General features: G+C 38.2%; 1 protein-coding gene across 1 annotated transcript; it reads right to left on the bottom strand.

Annotated features, from left to right (window-relative positions):
* Positions 1-748: 748 nt before the first annotated feature.
* On the bottom strand, positions 749-7,845 carry LOC149300730 (ectonucleoside triphosphate diphosphohydrolase 3-like). Its single transcript, XM_089484898.1, has 9 exons — positions 7,720-7,845; positions 6,940-7,057; positions 4,801-4,951; positions 4,396-4,555; positions 2,983-3,213; positions 2,428-2,700; positions 1,993-2,103; positions 1,433-1,570; positions 749-937 (listed from the first exon to the last, which is right to left on the bottom strand). Exons 1-9 carry the CDS (start codon positions 7,843-7,845, stop codon positions 749-751), a joined length of 1,497 nt encoding a protein of 498 aa, XP_089341024.1.
* Positions 7,846-21,370: the final 13,525 nt, after the last annotated feature.

Here is a 21,370-nt window from a genome sequence, read left to right as displayed (position 1 = left end):
CTTATGAATGTTGACAGCAGAGGGAGGTGTTGCTCACATGAGCAATATTTCTGGAGACAGGAGCTCCTAATAAATATAACTGTTTGATGTAACAGCCTACAGAAGGAAAGCATCTTCTAAGGATGTGTTTAGTAGCCGATATATAACACCTTTTAAAATTTTCTTTTAAATCTCTCCACAGGATGGAAATTTATTCTGGTCTCAAAATTGGCAACTATAATCTATGAGGCTTCTCAATGAAGCATTTAATCAAAATCAGGAAAATGCCTGCGGGTGGGGGAGTAAGATTTTTTTAATGCGATTACAGGGCACATTCATTATTTTGCTATTAGGTTAATTTACCATCAGAAAATGTACATTGTACCATGACATGAACCATAAAAATACAAATAAAGATAATAAATAAATAAAAAATCTTAACCCCCCGATCTTGGCTGCATGTTTGATAAGCACGGCTCGGTTTGCATTTTTCTTCCCTTATATAAAGATTAGACTGGCTCAAGATTACTCAATGCATGTCCATGCGCCTTCTGTACCAGTGTCCCTGAGGTCAATCTGTACAAAGAAACGTTGCCTGAACACACCTTTTGTAAACACAGAACATCTTCTTGACAAACTGTACAAAGCTTAGAATGCACAATGCTCTTTAGACAGACGGCTGTCGTAGCGTCTCTGTGTACTAATCAAGAAGACATAGGTCCGTGCTTTAGCTTGTTCACAACAACCATGCTTGACTGAATAAATAGACTTAGCGTGCACGGATTAGCAAAATAAAGAGGAATATCAGACACAGTACGGATATCGTTGTAAACAAAAAGAGAAGTCCTGCAAACAAGGAAGGACTCAAAGGCAGAATTATAAGAGGCCTCTCTGCAGGGATCATGTTGGTGAGATTCAGCATGTATCCAAGTGACCAAGCTATGCTGCTATTACCAACCTGCCAATCAGAAAAAAAGAATTAGTGTTGCAGTAATGGACAACCATGTCATGTGCACTTCAATCATGAAATATTATTTAGCAAAACATCATGTAACAGATGTGGGAAGTAATATTGTGTTTTCTTCATATTTATTAAATGAATATATATATATATATGCTAACATATAAGGAATGTTATCCCCAAGCATTGCACCTATTTACCATCATAAATATAACATAATTACTTGCTAACAAAAAAAATATCCAAAATCTGACAAAAGAAAATGAGTACATATACACTCTTGAACTATAAAAGTCATGACCATCAGCCAGCTTATCGCAGCCAAATGGTTATTGACAATGATGAGAGCTCCAGTTAAAATAAAGACAATATACAAGGTATATGCTTTTCTGACTTTTACACCTAGGATAGGTAGAATAACACAGAAAAAAGAGGTTGAAAGATCTGATATTTTACTGTGGTCCTTATTTCTATACTAACAGTCTCACTCACCTCCTTCTGGAAATTAATTTGTGGCCAAGACTCAGTGTCAAATTTATATCCATGAGCCAAGAGATAATAGATGAAGTTAGCAGAAAAACAATATGATCTTGCATATGTTTCATCAAACCTTTGTAAAATTTGTGGGAGCTGACAAAAAAAAAGAAAAGATTAATGGTAGATATTACTCAAATTTATATAACAAACTGTATCACGTATAATTGACGTAACTGAATCTAGAACTAAAAACCATCTATAACCTATGCAACTTTTTTTCTTTAGTTAAGTGTTGAAGTTATTCAAAACAATATACCTATGAAACGCACCGAATTCATAGGCTAGGTATTTAATGCTAATTTTACTCAGCTTCCCATGATCCCTTTGTGCACAATGCATTAAAATCCTACTGTCAGACCAAAGTTGTAACATTATTTTAGCACTTACGGCCAACTTATGGAAGTAAAAGATGCCAACTCTGTCCAAATGCCTATACAATGTAGTTTCTACGTCTTTCTATTGATATAAACCTGTTTCAGCATACACAGTACTTATATTATGAATACAATACGAACCTTGCTCCATTCATGAGTACAGAAAGACCACATACTTGAGTTGAATTCATTTAGTGAAAAATATCCAGTAAGATTTAAGGCACTGGCTGTATAGTAAAATCCTGAGAAGGCCTAAAAAGAAATCCGCAAAGCTATGAATACAAGTAATGTTGGAACTCAAGCAATGAACATAATTTCTATGTTAAAACAACAACAATACCTAAAAATCTAACTACATCAATTCTGTTTGATAATAAAACATCAGCAAAAATCATTTTTGCTATAGGATCTGGCCATTCTTTCTATATTAAGATGCATTTTTTCTTAAACCCACCAAGTTCTAGTTATGGTTGGTGGTCTTATTGTTGCTCAAAGATTACATCCAAGATGGCCGGTTGTGGTAAAAACAAATATGCTCCTCAGAATGTTATTCTGTCTAGTAATTGTGTTGCTTACCGCAAATTTTCCTTTCACCTTGGGCTGGTAAACTCCATCAAATGAACAGTCATGTTCACCATGGCATGCAGTGAAATTAAACAACATGGCCACCTTTTCCATACACATCCCGGGATTTCCTGTCCCTTTAAAACGGATCAGTTGATCTGGGTTGTAATTTGCCGGACGAAACCGAGCAGCACACAGACTTCCAAATATATGCTTCGTTGTTAAATTTACCATGTAATTGAGAGGGTAGCATGGATTTTCAACATAAACGTTTTTAGGGGAATTCTGATGAGGAAAATGACAAGGTACAAGACAGTTCAGTTTCGAGAATTATTGTACTGGGCATGACATTATGACAATAACTGATATCTCAAATGCTAAAATGATCTTCAAAATGAACTTTTCAGGAAGTGGAAAATATAAGTATTGATGTTTTGTCCTCTGTTAGGACCAACATTTTTGAAGTCTCCAAACACATTTTCTATGAACCTTGTGCAAATGGATTCATGTAGCATGCGATAACAAATCAGAAACAGTATAATCTCAAACATATATAATAATTTCTACCTGGGCTAATGATGCCAAAAGTCTTTTTTCTGATTCATCCCTTCCATAGCATGGAAAGCTGTGAGTGTAGACATTATATTGATAGCCATATAATGTCACTTCTACTGTGTTGTTTGGGTTCTGCTCAGACTTCTCTGGAATAAAAGATATTTGTGTAGATGCTCCTCCCAGATCCAGAGCTCCAGTTGTTTCAGCTCCGTGGGGTCGTACCCATGCTCTCCAAATATTTTTCTAATTGAATACGAAAAATACAGTAACAGTCATGCTCCACGAAGAGATAATATTAATTTATTCATTCATTACCTAACTTCACTCATGACTTGAAATAATTTGGTTGTATGTAACCTTTTCTGTGAACCAAAAAATATAAGAGTGTTTTATAAAAATAAAAGTATGATATCCTTTACCTCTATCTATTTATTTTTCCCTCCATCACCTTCTCTCCCACCATCTTCCTTTCTCTGGCTACACTCCTCCACAACAGTATGTACAAAGAGCTTAGGAAGCGATCAACCAGGGGGCCAATGTAAAAGCTCCTGAGAGCAATAGCAAGGGCCACAGTGGGAAGCATCCTGCCTCTTTCAAGATGGCGGCACCTAGTAAAAAGGAAGAGTTTCAGAGGGCCTGTCCAGACCCTCCTGAGAACTGTGAACTATGAGGTACTGCAGCCAATAAAGGTCAATTTGGCCCAGCTTATTAATTACCATGTGATCAGTAAACTAAAAAATAGAAATTTTTAAATAGTTAAAATATTTTTTAAAAAGTAATAAAATTAGAAAATAAAAAGACTCCAGTGATATCACCATGGCACCATACGGGGAACCATCCAGCTGGAAAAAATGTAAAAAAAAATTATTTTTATCAGCAAAGTCCTATAATTGGCAATCTATCTTCCAAAAAATCCTAGCAAGGAAAGTGTTAAAATACCACCATTTGAAATACATTGGGGTGTTAAGTTTTCAAGAAATGTATCGTTTGATGGGGAAAAATTCCTAGCTTCAAAGGTATACCAAATAAGACCTTGGCGCAGTATGACCTGATGTCAAAGTTCCAAGTTTAAATTTGCACACCTCCCAAATGTGGCCTTTTAGCTCCCAAACAACGTGACAAACCTATGCATGGGTGCAATCACTGTACTCAGTAGATGTTGCTGAACACTAATTGGTGTGTTGGTTGGAAGTGACATATATCAAGAGCTGTAAATGCATACTTGAAGTTCAATACACCTACATAACAAAATTACATTTACATATACTGACACTGAGTTGGGGACCCTGCCCTTCTGTAATATATAGGAAATAATAATTTGCTGTTCATTATGTAAATAAAATTAACATTCACACAGAATTGCAACTACTCCTTAATGTGCAGAAGGAACATGTTGGTGAAAAAACTGCAATTATTTGCACCCACCTCCAAGAAGTTTCCCATTAAATAGTTGACAGTGATCCATCCATACACTCCTTCTTCCTGACCAGTTATGATGTGCGCTCCTTTAAAATCAAAGGGTTGTGTTTGGAAGTATTTGTGTATACTGGTAAGAACTCCTTTGGCTGCGCTTTCATTTTTCAACCTAAGTTCATAAGAAATAAGTTGCTGAGAAAATGTAAGAGAGCATTTTAGAATATATTGGGAGATATACTACTATACATACTGCATATGAACTTGAACCTTTTCCCCATCTATTCCCACAATACAAAGTTTGAAGTTCTCATTACGTTTCTCAAAAACAAACTTGTCTTGTGTTTTTCAGAGCTAAATGTCATGATGGAGCCGCCAACATTCTTTTCAGGATCTTTAATTAGATCAATTACTCACCTGAGAAGTCTCATTCCTGCAGTGGCTCCCAAATAAGCTGGGGTGTTATTTTGCTGACTGAGTGGGATAACGTCACTCACTTTCTTCATGCATCCATCAATATTCAGGGTAGCTTTATCAGGATCATTGGCATAGCTGGATATCCCTTGCCCTAAAAACACAGTCTGTATTATGTTTATAATTTCAAAGCAGATTTAAATTTGGTAAAACTGGTTATGTATTTGGCTTCCCACACTTCACCTGACAATACAGACATATAGGCTTATACATATTGTCCAATTTCTCACACAGAAGACACAAATAACCCTACTCATGTGGTCAGGGCCGGCCGAAGACTTAACGCCGCCTGGGGCGAAGTTTAAAATGCCGCCCCCCGCCGACGCCGGTATCTACCCCCCCCGGTACTTACCCTTAAACAGTCCTGCGGCGAGTCTCCCTGTGCTGCCACTGTGCCGGCTTGTAATGCTGAGCTCCGGAAATTCGCGTCACTTCCGGCGCTCTGCATTACAAGCCGGCACCGAGACCGAACAGGTAAACTCGCCGCAGAGGAGAGAGAGAGAGGGGCGCCGAGCGGGTAAGCGAAAATCACTCGGTGCCCCTCTCTCTCTCCTCCGTTTCAAAAAACCCCCCAAAAAAACGCTTGGGGCGGCAAAGTGCCGCCCCTTCTGAAGTGCCGCCTGGGGCAATTGCCCCAGTCGGCCCCATTGTAGGGCCGGCCCTGCATGTGGTAATCACTGCTGTCTTGCAAATCCTTTCAACCTGACAGGCCGGGGAGGGCTACCAAGGGGGTCAGTGGGGCAACTGCCCCTCGGCTTTCCTCAAAGATTATGGGCCACTACCTGAAGCTCTTCCAAGTGTCTTCTAGCAGTTTTATGTATAGCCACCAGGATGTCTAGAGTAAGGAGGAAGTCCAGTGATGACTTGTTGCTTCTATCTTTTAATATTACACACACCTTTTATTTGGTGTTCTAACATGACAATGTTAATTAATTGCTATCTTGTCTTTAGTCTGTGCCAATTCCCATTTTTTAACCCCTTAAGGACAATGGGCGGTCCCTAAACGCATTGAAAACAATGCATTTTGAGCCCGTACATGTATTAAGGGGTTAATATTGGTTTTAAAGGTGCTTTTCCACTTACACAACACAACACATTAAATTAGCTCTATCTTGCATGCTGAACCTTATGAAATGTTTTTATTTTATTATTAGCCTTGAAGGTTTACTCAACATAAATCAAGCAAAATGGCACCAAGTTTCCATGGCAGCAACTTACCAGTGCTTGCTTTTGTGTCACGTGACAATTAAGCATTTAATAAAAATAAATAATGCATAATTTGACATGATTTAAGTTTATTTTAGGGTTTAGGTATTTAACAGCATTAGGAATGCTACAAACGTGTTAATTCGGTAGAGCAGCACCTTTCACACAGAAATTGTCTGGACCAGTATATTAGTAGGTAACGATAAAAAAAGATGTTCTTGGATAGTAGTTTAAAGGTGCATGATGTCAATGTAACTTTAAAATAAACCTGTTATATAGCACCATGTGATCAACGTCATATAAATAGTATACATTAGCACTACAGAATATGATGGCGCTACATAAAACAATAAATAAAAATAATTAGGTGAAAAAACTGATTATATTTTGTTTATCTAGTAGGTAAATGGAATGAATTTACACTAGGTTTTACACAATAAATTAATTTTTTGTATAGCTACAACCACATGGCTTTCTTTATATTACACTAAAATGCTTAGTAGGACATGCACAGGCAACTATATGGATATGAGGGGATATAAGTAGAAAGGGAGCAGCACCTGAACAAAAGAGTAAATCATAAATTAGGTACTTGGTACACTGAAGACCTCCACCTTTGTCCCCCCACACTGTTCAAAAACATTGTATTCTAGTTACATGCCTTGTCTGCCTAATTGAGAATTTCACTATTGATTCCCTTGGCCCAATATTTATTCTGCCGACAATAACTATCATTATTTTTGGAGTAATAAAAGTGGATAATTATCCTGCAGAAAACCAAATGTTGGCTGTGATCAATTTTAATTCACAGCTAGGGATGTTCTGCTGCATATCAACTCAATTAAGGAAATGTCCAAATGAAAGATGTGTTCTTACCGTTCACATTGCATTTGAAGGTCTGGTTCACCACACCAGTATCATTTTCCTTTTCGGCAGGCCACTGATACACATATACGGTAGTTCGAGAAGATCCAGCATCCAGTACTATGCCGTACTGAAGAAAGAATGCAATTAATATTAATAATATATATTAATGAGATCAATGAGCTGTTGAGATCCATCTTCACCTTTATACCAATAATAACTACTTGTGAAATTGTGACAGCGTTTAGCATAATAAAAATGTATGCATTAAAACTATCGGTAAGGGTAATTATTTTGGAGATAATGCAAAACTTTACATCAGACAAGCTAAATCTGGCAGAATCCAACACAGTTAGCATATCTAATCAATCTCTCCTCTTGATAGTATCTCCCTTCTCCTTGGCCACTGAAAGGCTACCCAACCTGGAAAAACAATGGGTAGACTAACAATCGGGAGAGATATGTTAATGGAGTGGAATAATCATTCAGGACTTGAGAACGCAATTAAAAAGGTTTACTTTGTGTGCTGAAATGTAATGTATTTGATTAGGGAAACTAAAATGATTTCTCTAATTACCATCTGGTTAAATAATTAACATTGTGCATCACTGAACAATTTGCTAGCTATCAAACTTGTATGCATGTAGGCCCTGGGTTTACCGTGCTATAAGGAAAGCAATTCCTTTAACTTATGCCATATTCATGTTCTACAAAACCAAACTCAATGGGTCCAGGTGAAATAGAAGCTGTTAGAAAGTACACTATAATCTCAACCAAGTTTTCCCAACTTACCTTGAGACCTGGAGACAGAGCTTGTTCATTGTTGATTTGAACATATGCGATTGCAATGATAACAGACACACTGATCACGAGAAAAAGGACAGAAACTATAAGGGGAACTTTAATTTTCAAAGGCATGCCTGCACCCTACAATAGATAAACAAAGCAAATGTCAATTAAATGCATTTTTTTTTTTTACATGTCTGTGTTATACAAAAGCAATTCATTTTGTTTCCCTTTAAATTGACATTTACAATACCAGAGGTGCCAGCTACACTGTCCCTTTATTTGCAGTCTCTGTTAATGTTGTGATAGCCTGTTTTTGTATAACAACAAATGTGTATGAAACAAGCACTGAACATGTTCAAAATGGCCGACATTGTGTTTGCCTTTGAATTCCTGGGATAGCCGTTTCTATGATGAGTACGATGTAATGTTACTCATTAACGTCAATGGCCTCCTGTTTACTGCTTATGTCAGACACAGTCAACACAATAGGATATAATTACATTAATGTATCATTTTGAGAAAAAAAGAAGTATGTGCTTGTCACAGCTGAAACACTGTATGGTATTATACAGCATATGTCCAATTATATAGTAGTTAAATATTTTTGATGTGCATAAAAGTTAAGTTGTTTTGATTACCTACGGGGAAGAAAGTAAAATTTTTTCCCCAGTAAGTGTTAGATTTCCCTAAGACCAAACTCTACAAGAATCTTAATAAATTGTGCATACTGGTACAATGGTCATTTTAAAACACTGGTAAAATAAATACATCTCAGAATGTTTCTATGTAAATGCCATAACAAAAGTAAAAGTAAAGAAATAAATGTGTCTAAATTTTATGTTGTTCCCAAAACAGTTTAATTGATTAAAATATATTAAAGGAGAGCTTTTTAGTGTTGCTATGGGAACTGCAGAGAATATCTGCTTTCAATGACTCCCACTCTGGTGATGTCAGCTGTACATGGGCTTCTTAAAATACCACACATCCCCACTTCTCTCCTCACACTAATTCTTCTTTTCTGAATCACACAGAAGTGAATGTGTTGCCACGGTCTTCAGATCACAGTGGGTGGCGAAGAGAACAAAGGAGTAAAATCAAAGGGGAGAGCAAAAAAAATTAAAAGAGACTTAGGAAAATAGGAGTCAATGTAAACAGTCACTTCTATGCCAGCATGTAGTAGGTTTACTCAGAAAGTATTTAAGTTAAGCCTTTCCCCCCCTATTTTGCTTGAAATACGATTTGAGGTAGTTTGGGGGGGGGGGTTAAAGTTAAATGTGTAAAATAGTACAAATAAGAATAATGTTCTGGAAGTAAATGCTTAAGTCGTCTGAACTTGGCTGGGGAAAGAAAAACTGTGTTCAGTAGCTATAGCTTATTTTGTCAGAATAGTTCTTCTTTATAATACCCAAAACAGGTGCAGTTGGGTATTTTCAATTAATTTTCATAATCATTCTTATGTTTTTTGTTTCACATTTTATTTGTTTATTTAATTTATTAGATTTTGTATTGAGATGTGTGGGGTCAAGGTGTTATATGAAAACAAAATTGTGGCCTGTTTGCTAACCTCGAGTCTTGGAGTTGGAAAGATTGCTCTAACTGGTAACCCTCAAAAGGAAATAAAAAATAACAATACATCAAATGTCTGTAATATATATACATTTAAATGTTTGTTTTTGTTAATGTATTCTGGACATTGAGCATGTTGCATGTTGCGTATCATGCCTGTACCTCTTCCTTGTTGGTTACTCTGGATTTTTCTCTGTAACAAGATGCCCAAGGAATTTATTGCATAATGAGTTCCACAAAAGTTAGGTTGGGATTAAATGAGCCATTGAAAGTAAATTTACCCAACACACAGGGGGTTGAGTATAAAGATTTAAAAAGTGCTCCCAACTGTGGAAACCAATGTCAAGGTCCATTCAGCAGGACTTGCTATGGCGGAAGGCCCATTTTCCAAACTTAGTACCAGAATCACTTTTCATAGTGAATCCCTCATAGATGTCTAAGCTTGCAAGTAGGGCCCTTTGTAACTAATATAATGTTTTGTCTTTGTTCGTCAATCATAGTTTTGTATCATTTGAATATATGTATTATGAGAAGCGCTGCATAAGTTGGCGCTATATAAATAAAAGCTAATAATAATAATGTTTGTAGGCAACACCCTGGTTAGGCTTATTGCTTATAACATTGCTTTTAGTTATTATCTTTGTAATGCTTATGTTTGATAAGCCTAGTAGACAAAGGACAGTCTTACTTCTGATCTAGTGTTCAAGTTCTGGTCTCATGACAAAACATTATTAGAATACCTATATTGGCATTACACAACTAAATATTGTACTACATAATAAAAGTCAGACAGACTAGACCAATGACCGGAATGACAACGGATGAGAATATCGATCTGTTATAAGTAATGTTTGTAACGAGGGAGAGGTATACCCTATGTTCCATTTTGTTATATGTTGGTGGGAGTGTTACAGGGTCTCCGTACCCAAGGCTGGGTACCCCTGTTTGAGAGCTGAGGAATCAACAGTCAGTACCCTCATACGGATAGCTCCTGCTATCCACGGATCAGTCAGACCACAATTCATGCAGTAAAACAAGAACATAGAATTTATATAGAGCCTTAATTCTATCAACATTCCTTTAACAGACGTTCTCAATACACACAGAAGCCAACTCCAAATCCCATCAGCTCGGGGAGTACACAGGCAATGGATGAGGTGCGGGGATTTAGGGGGGTTCCCCCACCTGTGTTATCCCCCATGTAGTGAGGCTGCCGTCTGGGCAAACAGGGCTGTGCTGGACGATTAAGGGCTCCAGCCAGGTTACATGATTGTCCCTTTGAAGGTCTGGAGCTCCAGCCACATTCACTCTGGCTATTACCGGGCCATGGGATCAGAAACAGGACACAGATGCGCTCCACAACTCGCCTACACCGCACACAAATCCCCAACAAAGACCTCCAAAACTTAACACTTTGTGCAAACTGCCCCCAGACAACCCGACCCAGAGTTAGACGAAAATTTCTCTCGTGGAAGGTCCAGGACAACTCCAGTTAACTTGGCCCTGTGACAAAGAGGTAATTTGTTCTGAAGTTGTTTCAAAATGCAAACCTCTGGCCTGTTTACTGAATATCATGCTCTTTAACCATTTGGATACATGTGGGTCAACCACACTCGATGATAGCCATTCCAGTTACACCATGTTTGGATTATGTTGTGTTATGTAAGTCACAACCATTGCAGAGAGTCGCTGGAAGAAACGGCCACAATTAGATGGTGGAGTTTCCTTTGACTTTTTGAGACCAAACAATACAAAACTTAGCGGTGAGGACCATATTGGAACACAACACTCCCAAGACAAAATCAAAGGGTCCTACCTACCGGTGTTACTTTTGTTTTGTAATAGAAAAATCAGTTTAAGATAACAGTGTTTGTTGTGTAAAAAATGTACCACTGTGACTCATGTTAATCATTTGAAAACAAATGTTTAAACTTAAAAGTGAGACAGATCTACAGTACACATACAACCAAAATGTTGACTCACTTCATTATGAGTAACCAAAACTCAAGAAGTAATGTAATTACTAACATTTTCAAATATGATTGTTTTTTGCTATTTTTCAGCATTCCAATTGTAGGCTTTTGGACAAAATTAGAAGCAGGAGAATTCTGCATGTAAAATAGAAGTATTTTAGAGGTCAGATGTGGGTGATAATATGTAAGGATAACCAGGTTTCAAAATATATGGTCATCCCACATATGAACACAAGACAAAATGTTTATTATGGCACAAAATAGCCTTGTAATGGCTTGACTACAAAAATCTTCTTTGAGAAACATAAAGATTTGTTTTTAGCCAAATAATCCTACCTGTTAACAATGTAGTTTTCACAGCACATATTTTTTGTCAACGTGCAAACATATTCAAAATGATGAATATGTTTTATATTGGATGCAGCAGCAAGAAAATGGAATAGCTAATTAGGAAAACTATGAGAATCCATATATGAATCATAATCAGGTGCTTACAGACATCCGCAAAGACATCCTGTGCCAGGTTTCCAGATATAACAAAATGAACCTGTAAACACCAGCAAATATTGCTTAGAAATTATGAAGACTATAATGCATGTATGTTTCTATTATCACATGGAAAAGATATGCATTCATGCACATCTTCTGGAACATCAGCAGCTATGGACTACAACTCCTATATTTTTTAAACAGGCTTATGGGAGTTGAAGTCTACATCAGCTGGATTGCTTATCCAAAAGCCTAGCTTTTTGGCATATTCTGTATTGCAGTTTCTGTGGATGGCTGATCATAATATGCATTGTGGATTTAACTGTAACAATATATCATAGCTATATCATTTCTAGAGATATTGCTAGCATATGGCTTGCCAGATGTTGGCTGCCCTTGAAATATGTATATTGCTGGCCTCAACCAATACACATTCCTAATGCAAAGAGTATTTTGTAAAGGCACAAAACAATTGTTTTACATTCTTACCAGTCCTCCAGCGTTATGATCTGTAACCAATCTGGAGCTGATAGCTTCTGATGGTAGAGCACTGCAGCTTTTTTTAAGAGAGCTTAGAGATGAAGTGCATTGAATTTCAGCTGGGTGAGCAGAACGACACACAGCAAGCAGCAGGGTAATGATCCTGGGAGGGATGTGGAAATGAATGAGAGCAGTGATGGTATTGTGTTCTAGAGCTGGGGCTTCCTATCTAACCACACCTCCCTCTAGCAGGGGAGTATCAAGACATCACAAAAGGAAGGGGGCTTATAAAGCTCATTCCATAGCAGGTAGGCACAGAGCAAGTCTGGGTAATAAACACATTTATCAACAACATAAATTGCTCATATTGTCAGCAACTAGATGTCTCTTTTAAACAGGGACACTGACATGTAGTTGTGCAGTATGCATGAAACTTGGTCACCATACTAATCTGTCCCAAAGAGATTATAGGAGTTCCAACAGGAAAGCAGCTGTCCATGAGCGGTGATCTGGCTACTGCACCTCTTTGTCTAAAGGCTGTCTTGTACAGCTGGCAATTACTTTCAAGGGTTCCATGTATAAAGTGGATATAGAGGCAAAAGGTGATCATTGTTGACCTTATTTCCATGCGCCTACCCAGAATCCCTTGTGGTTGTGGCCGCACCATGAGAATTCTGAGGGAACAACAAGCCTTCTGGTGTCTGTATATGAGTATTTAATAATACTTCTGCTACCCCCACAATATTACCGTATTTGCTCGATTATAAGACGACCCCCCAAATCTTAATATTAATTTAGGAAAAAAACAAAAAGCCTGAATATAAAATGACCCTATAGGAAAAAAGTTTTACCAGTAAATGTTAATTCATTTAAAGTATTTTTTTAATAAAAGCTATGATTGAGAAAAATATTTTGGTTTTATTTCTTTCCATTTTCCAACCTGCCCCCCAGTTATGCACATCTGCCCCAGAAATGCCTTATACCCCCTATATGCCACTGTGCCCCATGATATGCCTTTTAACCCTCTAAATGCCACTGTGCCCCATGATATGCCTTTTAACCCTATATGCCACTGTGCCCCATGATATGCCTTTTAACCCTATATGCCACTCTGGCACTTAGAGGGTTAAAAGGCATATTATGGGGAAGAGTGGCATGTAGGGAGGTTTAAGGCATTTCAGGAGGCAGAGTGGCGTATAGAGGGTTAAAAAGTTTCCGCGCGGGGAAATCTGATCTTTGACAGCCGGGGAAGGTCTGCGCGATGCACGCAAACAACCCCCGCTGCTAGCCACACCTCCTTCCAGCTGCAGCAGAAGTTGTCTACGCAAATTGCGTAGACATCTACACGCTGCCCCAGCTGCACACCGGGGACTCTGAAGTACCGGTAAGTGGGGCGGGGGGGTTGAGACAGGAGGATCCAGATCCCCTGCAGCTGCGGGGGATCTGGATCTTAGTGGTCTCATAGTCAGACTTTGAGGTCTGATTATAAGACGCCCCCGATTATAAGACGAGGGGTATTTTTCAGAGCATTTGCTCTGAAAAAAACCTCGTCTTATAATCGAGCAAATACGGTATAAGACTGACACCAATGGCAGCCTTCAGATCTGCAGATAAAGGACATTTATTGGAACAAAAGGAGAAAAAAACATGATTTTGTTTATACAGCACATGATTTGTGCCTACCTTGTGATATATATATATAAAATATATATAAACTAATATGCTTGGAAGGAAAAGCCAAAAGTTGATAAAAATAAGGCAGAATCAAGCTTGGATACGTTAAAGTCAAGCCTTTATCATTATAGCCTAGAATTGTAAAATTGGTCACAAATAAGTGAAACATAGTTAAGCTTGATACAAGTGATTTTCTGTTTTAGAATTGTTTGAGTTTAACAATCTTTGTACAAAGAATGTTTATTTTGTAACACAAAGAACTCTAATGCAAATATTTCACTCACCGAGTTAGCATTTAGCAGACTCTTATAATACAATGATGCATAAACATATAAATTGGCACAAAACATACAGAACTACAAATAGAATTTGATTGGCAATGTAACTTGTGGTGTAATGTGTAAAAGTTTTGATTATGTAATGGCAGATAAGTTCTAGCTGCATAGATTGTAAACTTCTCTGAAGAATTGTCCCTTACGAAAAATTACTGCAGTTTTTCTGAAGTAATACTGCTGTTTTTTGGACATGAAAAAACTGCAATAATGCACTTTTACTGCAGTTTTACTGCACATTTACTGCACTTTTTTTTTTATATTGCAACCCTACAGTTGTACTTCAATGTACTGCAGCTTTATTGCATTTGCACTTCCGTACAAAAATAACTGCAGTACAACTGCAGTACAGTGAAGTACAAATGCAGTACAACTGCAGTAAATGTGCAGTAATACTGCAGTAAAAGTGCAGTATTGCAGTTTTTTCATGTCCAAAAAACAGCAGTATTACTTCAGAAAAACTGCAGTAATTTTTTCGTAAGGGGTGTTTTGAGGTTTTTCTAGGATATTGAGAGGGGGAATGAAAGCTGGAGGTTCGGTAGAAGTGAGTTCCAGAGGTATGGGGCAGCAAAGTGAAGTTTTGTAAGCGGGAAAAGGAAGCTGTAATACGTGAGGAGGAAAGCCATAGACAATGGAAAGACTGTAAGGATCGAGTAGGGGAGTATTTTGTTATGAGAGCAGAAATGTATGAGGGAGGAGTATCTTAGATGGCTCTGCATGTTAGGATAATGTTTTTAAATGTAAGTTCTTGAGGTAATAGTGATCCAGTGGAGGTCTTCATGTGGGAAGTGGAAGAAGAGCATACATTACAGTGCATCAATACACTATGGGGTGGCCATTTCAAAATTATTTAAACAGGGCTGGTCCAATAAGGGTGATATAAGGTTAAGCTCCAGGCAAGGTAATGGGGTAAGGGAGTGAGGTATGAGGTGTTATTTATAGGGTGAGATGTGATGGAGTGGGTATGTTTTAGTGTAAGTGTGTTATTGTGGGTGTGTGCCCGTGCACGTGACAGTTACTGAAGGGACAGTGAAAGGGCCAGGGTGACACTCAGCTGTACCTGCTCCATGGGCCAGAAGGTGCAAGCCCTTCCCTGCCTAGGGTTGCATCCAGGGCCATGGTGTTTGAGATCCTTGTGCTATAGCATCTATCAAGAGGGAGCAGTAGGATTTCTTCTCATGGGGAAGTCATTAGATATGCAGACCTTCCATTCTTTTTTCCTGAGGCTTTCTTTACCTTGCCGGTTTTTGGTCACTGTGATTTCATACTCACGTCTGCCAGTCAACTACCAGGAAATTAAGACCTCTTAATCTCTAGTCCCATCACTGGATTAGAGCAGATAGAAGGAAAAAATTGAAAAAGATTGGGGGGTCCTTAGTGCTTCTTGTACTGTTTCTGTTGGCTTTCATTTTCCTAGTAAACTAAGCATTTCAAAATACAACTTTAAAAGACATGTTGGCAATACTATAAGTAGTAGCAGGCTAAGTTAATGTTATTATGTTATATACACCTATAGCCATTAATATCATGGTACACGTCATCTAGGTAAAATATCATCTTATTTAGAGGTATTTTAGATCATTCCGTGCCTGTTTAAACACAGTAGCTGAAGTGTTCATGTTCCTTAATAATTACACTGCCAGCTCATGGCGTATTCTGCTAACTAGCAATGGTGAGTGGGCGATATTCTACTAAGGAATAATTTGGAGCAGCAACTACCATATTAATCTGAATAGAAGAACATTCCAAATATATCTGACAATTTAGTTTTAGTAAAATATTAACTGGTCCTATTAGATGCAAAACATGAAAAGGCAAGTGTATTTACATATGTAGTCCCTGACTTGTTTTGACCAATGATACTTGTTTTTTCAGGGACTAGCAAGCTGTACCAGTTTGACAGTGTAACTGCAGATGTTCCACGGCAATGTCCAATACAGGAATGTGTTTGTACAAATATCACATCTTAAATATGTTTTCCTGATAAGATAATTTGTATTAGGCTTTGCGTTTACCATTTCCAGATAAGGTAAACGAATATAAAGTTGGGGGGGTGCCATCTTGTTTGGAGCTGTAAACCATAATTATGTATAGAACCTCATATGAAGCTTGTAAAATGTGCTTTATGGAAATTGGTAGGGGGTCTGAGGAACACTTCATAAATGTAATGCTGTCAAAAATTGTGGAAGACACAGCTGAGTCAAAATTTAGGGATAAAGAGGTAAATCCCGACAATCGGAGTTACCTTTATCTGCCTAACTTCCAGGAGAAGATGGGGTCACGTAACGTCACAAGCTGCATCAAGCACAGGCTGAGGTGTGTGTGTCTGCCTGGGTGTTTTAGTGTGTGTATCTGTATGTTAGTGTGTTTGGGTATGTAAATGTATGCATGTGTGTCTGCCTGGGTATGTTAGTGTGTGCCTTTACTTTATCTGACTCTAAAAAGCCAGAATACCCCATACACAAAACATAAATACATAAGGACTTTTAAGACAAATGCAAGTAAATGCACAGCATTAATCATATCATCACATGAAATCAACACACTTGATTTGAGATTGAATACAATTAAATTCAGAGCAGATAATTATTGGATTGATATCTCTGATAAGTTATTTTATTGGCACTGGACAGTAATCTAATAATGTTCATAACATCTTGGTTTCTAAAAAAGGTCGATTTGAATGGATGCCAGGAACCATAGTGACCAGTATATGCAGACGGAAGGCGTACTGGCGTGTTCACCAAGCAGACAGTTAAACCAATTGAGAGGGATAACTCCTGTACACTTTAATATTGTATTTCAATAGAGGTCATTGCACTTTGCTGCATTATCCCCGAAGTGCCGGATATATTGAAATATAATTTTGCGGTTTCTCCTGACTGCTACTTGAGAACATACATTTAATTTAATTTGCCTATTTCCTGACATATCACTCATGGGATATCGATGCAAAACTATTATTAGAGTCTTGTGCCCCCATGTGTAATTGGATATCCAAGAATCACCCAAGCATTTTTCTATTTACAAGGGAAAATCCCCTTCAATGTTTTATCAACATTAGTATTCAGACTACAGAATGATTCCAATCTCATCTAGGAGCTTTCATGATAACAAGCTGCTGTTACTACAACTGACCGCAGCAATGATCTTCACAAATGAACAGTTGAATAAGAGATGTTTGATGTTTCAGGAGGCGGGCTGCATTTTTATTACAGATATGTTCAAACACAAAAGGGATCATGTGGCTGTATGAGATATAACAAATTGTAAGAAACAGTTACAATAAGATAATAAAACACTTCACACCACACCTTAAATTAAATCCGACCAACTGCATCTTACTCAGTTCACCCCATGTTTAGCAAAGGTAAGGCAACCATCAAGAAAAAAACATGTAATTAATAACATTTACATTACTTTTCTCTCTTCTTTTTTATAGCAGTTAACAAAATGTATTCTTACATTACTTAAAGGGGAACTCACACAGTTTTTTTATTATGTATGTGGCATATTTACATTGTCAGTTGGACCCACAGAAATGTGTGCTAAATAGGTATCTTGCAAGAAAACCAACAAACTTTTGCATGGGTGTTCCATTCTTTTTGGATTTATATGTAGTATATCCAGTGTTCCCTACATTTGTACACAGGGCCGGATTGGAGATGACTAAACAGTCCTGGCACTAAGGCCAGAAGCCCCCTAATGGTATATGTGTGGCTGCCACCTGGATATGTACAGCTACACACTGCAGGACATGATCTGCTGCTGGTGTAGCAGTATGTGCCAGATGGCCAGTACACACCTGGTTGTGTTTTGCCTTTCCTAGGGATGGTATTAGCTTGAGCTGACATCACAAACGCTGCACATGATGCCACAGTATTGTTGCAAAAACAAATTTTGCCTCTTCTGTGACTTGGCTTGTGTAAGGATGCGATTTGTAGCATAAATTGTATGTGATTAAATTCTGATCTTCCTAGAATTTGGGGTTCAAAACAATTGGGTCCGGCTCATCCACTCATACCCACGCATGGCCGGATTGGGGGGGGGGGGTGAATGCCACAGGGAAGACAACATATGCTATTAAAGGAGGAGGTGGAAAGTGGGGTTGACCGAGGTTACGTAACATTACATGACCCCGCGGGGAAGCTTGCACTGCGAGTTGCATTGAAGACAACGAGTGAGTGAGTAGCCCATGCGTGGATGTTTATGTGTGTCTGGGTATATCAATGTATGTCTTGGTGTTTTGGTGTGTGTGTCTGTGTTAGTCTGAGTGTCTGTTAGTGTGCAACAAACATACACATTTCTTACAAACATAGGACAATCACAACATTATATAAAATAATAGTGGGATTTCCCATTGTAAGTAGGAAAAAATCCACTCATCTCTGCGCCTGTGTATGTCCAGGGGTACAAGATTAAGCTACATCTGATCATAGGCTAAGTATAGTATAGATTAACAAGAGCAAACTAGGCTTCCTATAATAAAGAGCAGATTCAAAACCATATGCAATGGTCAGTTTTCCATTACTGGGCAAAGACTGGTGGTTTTTGGACTCCTAAATGGATTGGAAGTCTATGACTCCCGCATCACAGGTATTATTAGTTAGACTTACCCAAATTATCTATTTGATTATTCTTCTTTACTTCATTCCATGGGAGTCTCAAACATGTATATTCTGGGGTCTCAGCTGCTTCTAGGTATACCATTAATGTACTAAGTGTACTTTTATTACATAGCATTAGATTAAGTAAAAAAAAAAATATACATATTCTACAAATATTTCAAACATTATATGTCTGCCTTATAAAGGCCTTATTTATATGAGTTTATCCTTCAAGGCATTCACTACTCTTGTATATGCTTAACTAGGTGACTCTTAGTCAGTGGAACAATGGCACCTTATTGTACTATTTTAAAATCTCTTGTTGAACTGAATCAAACTAAAATCTATCTGCAATATATTCTATATTATATATAATATAAACCAATATTAAATTACCTACTTCTCCTTTTGAGAAATACATTGGTGTGCATACATGTTACATATCGCCACTTTCATATACTACTAATAGGAATAAATTGACAGTATTTTATATCCTCAACACACAATTATGTTAGCAATCCAGTAACAGCTCACACTGTAACTTCCTTTTCTTTGTGATGTGTTTTATTTGTTTACCACTAAAAATCTGAACGTGAATATGAATTACAAACATAAAAAAAATAGAATCATATTTTTCCAATACTTGCAGTCATAGAAGAGAATCACCGTATTTGCTCGATTATAAGACAAGGTTTTTTTCAGAGCAAAGGCTCTTCTTATAATCAAGGTCGTCTTCTAATCAGACCTCAAATAGAGGTCTGACTATGAGACTAAGATCCAGATCCTCCGCAGTGCTGCTGCGGTCACTTCCACCGGGGCTTCTATCACCGAGCGCGGGTGAAAGCCCGATCAGCAGCGGAGGTTGTCTAAGCGCATCCCGCATATCTTTGCTTGATGGACACAGACAACCCTCGCTACTGCTTGCACTTCCGCCTGGGCTTCTATGACGGAGCACCGGCATCACATGACCTTCCGGTGCTCCGTCATAGAAGCCGTGGCGGAACTAACGCTGGCCTCCACCCGCTGCCTCCACTAGACACCAGGGAGTCAGAAGCACTGGGGGTGGGGGAGTGTTATATGGGGGGGTCATAAGGCTTTTCTGGAGGCAGAGTGCCCCATGATATGCCTTTGAACCCCCTTTATATTTTTCTCAATCATAGCTTTTATTAAATATGAAAAAATAGTTTACATAAATTAATATTTACTAGTAAAAAAAATTTCCAATAGGGTCGTCTTATATTCAGGCTTTTTCTTTTTTCCTAAATTAATATTCAGATTTTAGGGGGTCGTCTTATAATCGAGCAAATACGGTAGTTCCTTTTCTAAACAATTGTGGCGACATCTAGTGGAGAGGTGGATATAAAACAATATCGGATAATATACTGTACAAAAGTCAGATACCTCCCTGATCATAATTTGGTACCTAAATGGCATATAATAGGTGTTACAGTATGCGGCAATGATTTGGCAACATTTATTGCATAATTTCAGAGTGCTCTCACTGACCCACATCTTCATGATACTCAAAGTAGCTGTAGTGTATCTCCAGCTGAAAAAAAATCTGATATTATTTCAAAAAGTACAAATAAACCTTTGCGTTTGTTACGTATTGAGAAAAAAAGCATTAAAGGAGCAGCTTGTATTTTTTTTCTCAAGCATACGGACACTGAAATATAAAAGATAACCTCAATGGTAGTGTTACTATTGTTTTGAAATTGATCAAAGTTATTGAAACCTATTAGAGTTATTTAAAAGAGAAGTCCCACAAGTTGTGGAAAGCAAGCAAACATTTCACTTAGATAAGGCAGACAGCTTTGTGCCCTTATAGGACTTCTGTCAAGATGTACCAATAGGTAATTTGTCCTTATAGTACTTTAAAAACTAATGTTGAAGAAGCCTTTAAAGTTTCAAAATACCAATGCTTTATTTTCTGTTGCAAGACAAACATTCCCTAAACCGGGGGTGTATTTAAAGTATTTGGCTCGCGGGGTGGATCCTGTATGTGGCACCCCCCTACACACAAAAAAAAATAATGTTGGCAAGAATCTCTGCCCTTGAAACATCCTACCGGTGTCACTTCTGCCCTTAAAACAGCCTGCTTGTGCCACTACTGCCCCTAAAACAGCATGCCTGTGCCAACTCTGCCCCCTTAACAGCCTGCCGGTGCCAACTCTGCCCCCTTAACAGCCTGCCGGTGCCAACTCTGCCCCTTGACAGCCTGACTGTGCCACCTCTACCCCCCCAAATAGCCCACCTGTCCCATTCTGCCCCTAATCACTCTCTCTCCTGCACGCACTGGTCCGGGGGCAAGCCAAGCAGCACTTGGGCTGTGAAGACATCTATGCGGCCCAAAGACCTCCACAGCTTAACATTAGATTTTTTTTAAAATAAAAAAATATTTCTGCTGCTGTGGAATACTCTTCCAATGATGCTCAGCCAGCATCATGGTGGATACCTGGCTGGCTGAGAACCATGAGAATTGTAGTTCACAGCTAGCATCTGCAACTTTACTGTTGATTCCACTAACCATGAT

This window comes from Sceloporus occidentalis, unplaced genomic scaffold (assembly GCF_023333645.1).
Source record: "Sceloporus occidentalis isolate IW3139 unplaced genomic scaffold, rSceOcc1.0.p SCAF_23, whole genome shotgun sequence".
NCBI lineage: Eukaryota > Metazoa > Chordata > Lepidosauria > Squamata > Phrynosomatidae > Sceloporus > Sceloporus occidentalis.
Note: the sequence above shows the minus strand (reverse complement) of the source record. Positions and strands in the feature narration are given on the sequence as shown.

What these genes read in the sequence shown, in the direction of transcription:
- LOC149300730 (XM_089484898.1), bottom strand. Translation starts at nt 7,845, where the DNA reads ATGCCTTTGAAAATTAAAGTTCCCCTTATAGTTTCTGTCCTTTTTCTC. An exon ending in CTCTGTCTCCAGGTCTCAAG is followed by an intron (nt 7,058 to 7,719) that starts GTAAGTTGGGAA and finishes TTCTTTCTTCAG; the next exon opens with TACGGCATAGTACTGGATGC. An exon ending in AGGTGAAAGGAAAATTTGCG is followed by an intron (nt 2,104 to 2,427) that starts GTAAGCAACACA and finishes ATTTCTTTTTAG; the next exon opens with GCCTTCTCAGGATTTTACTA.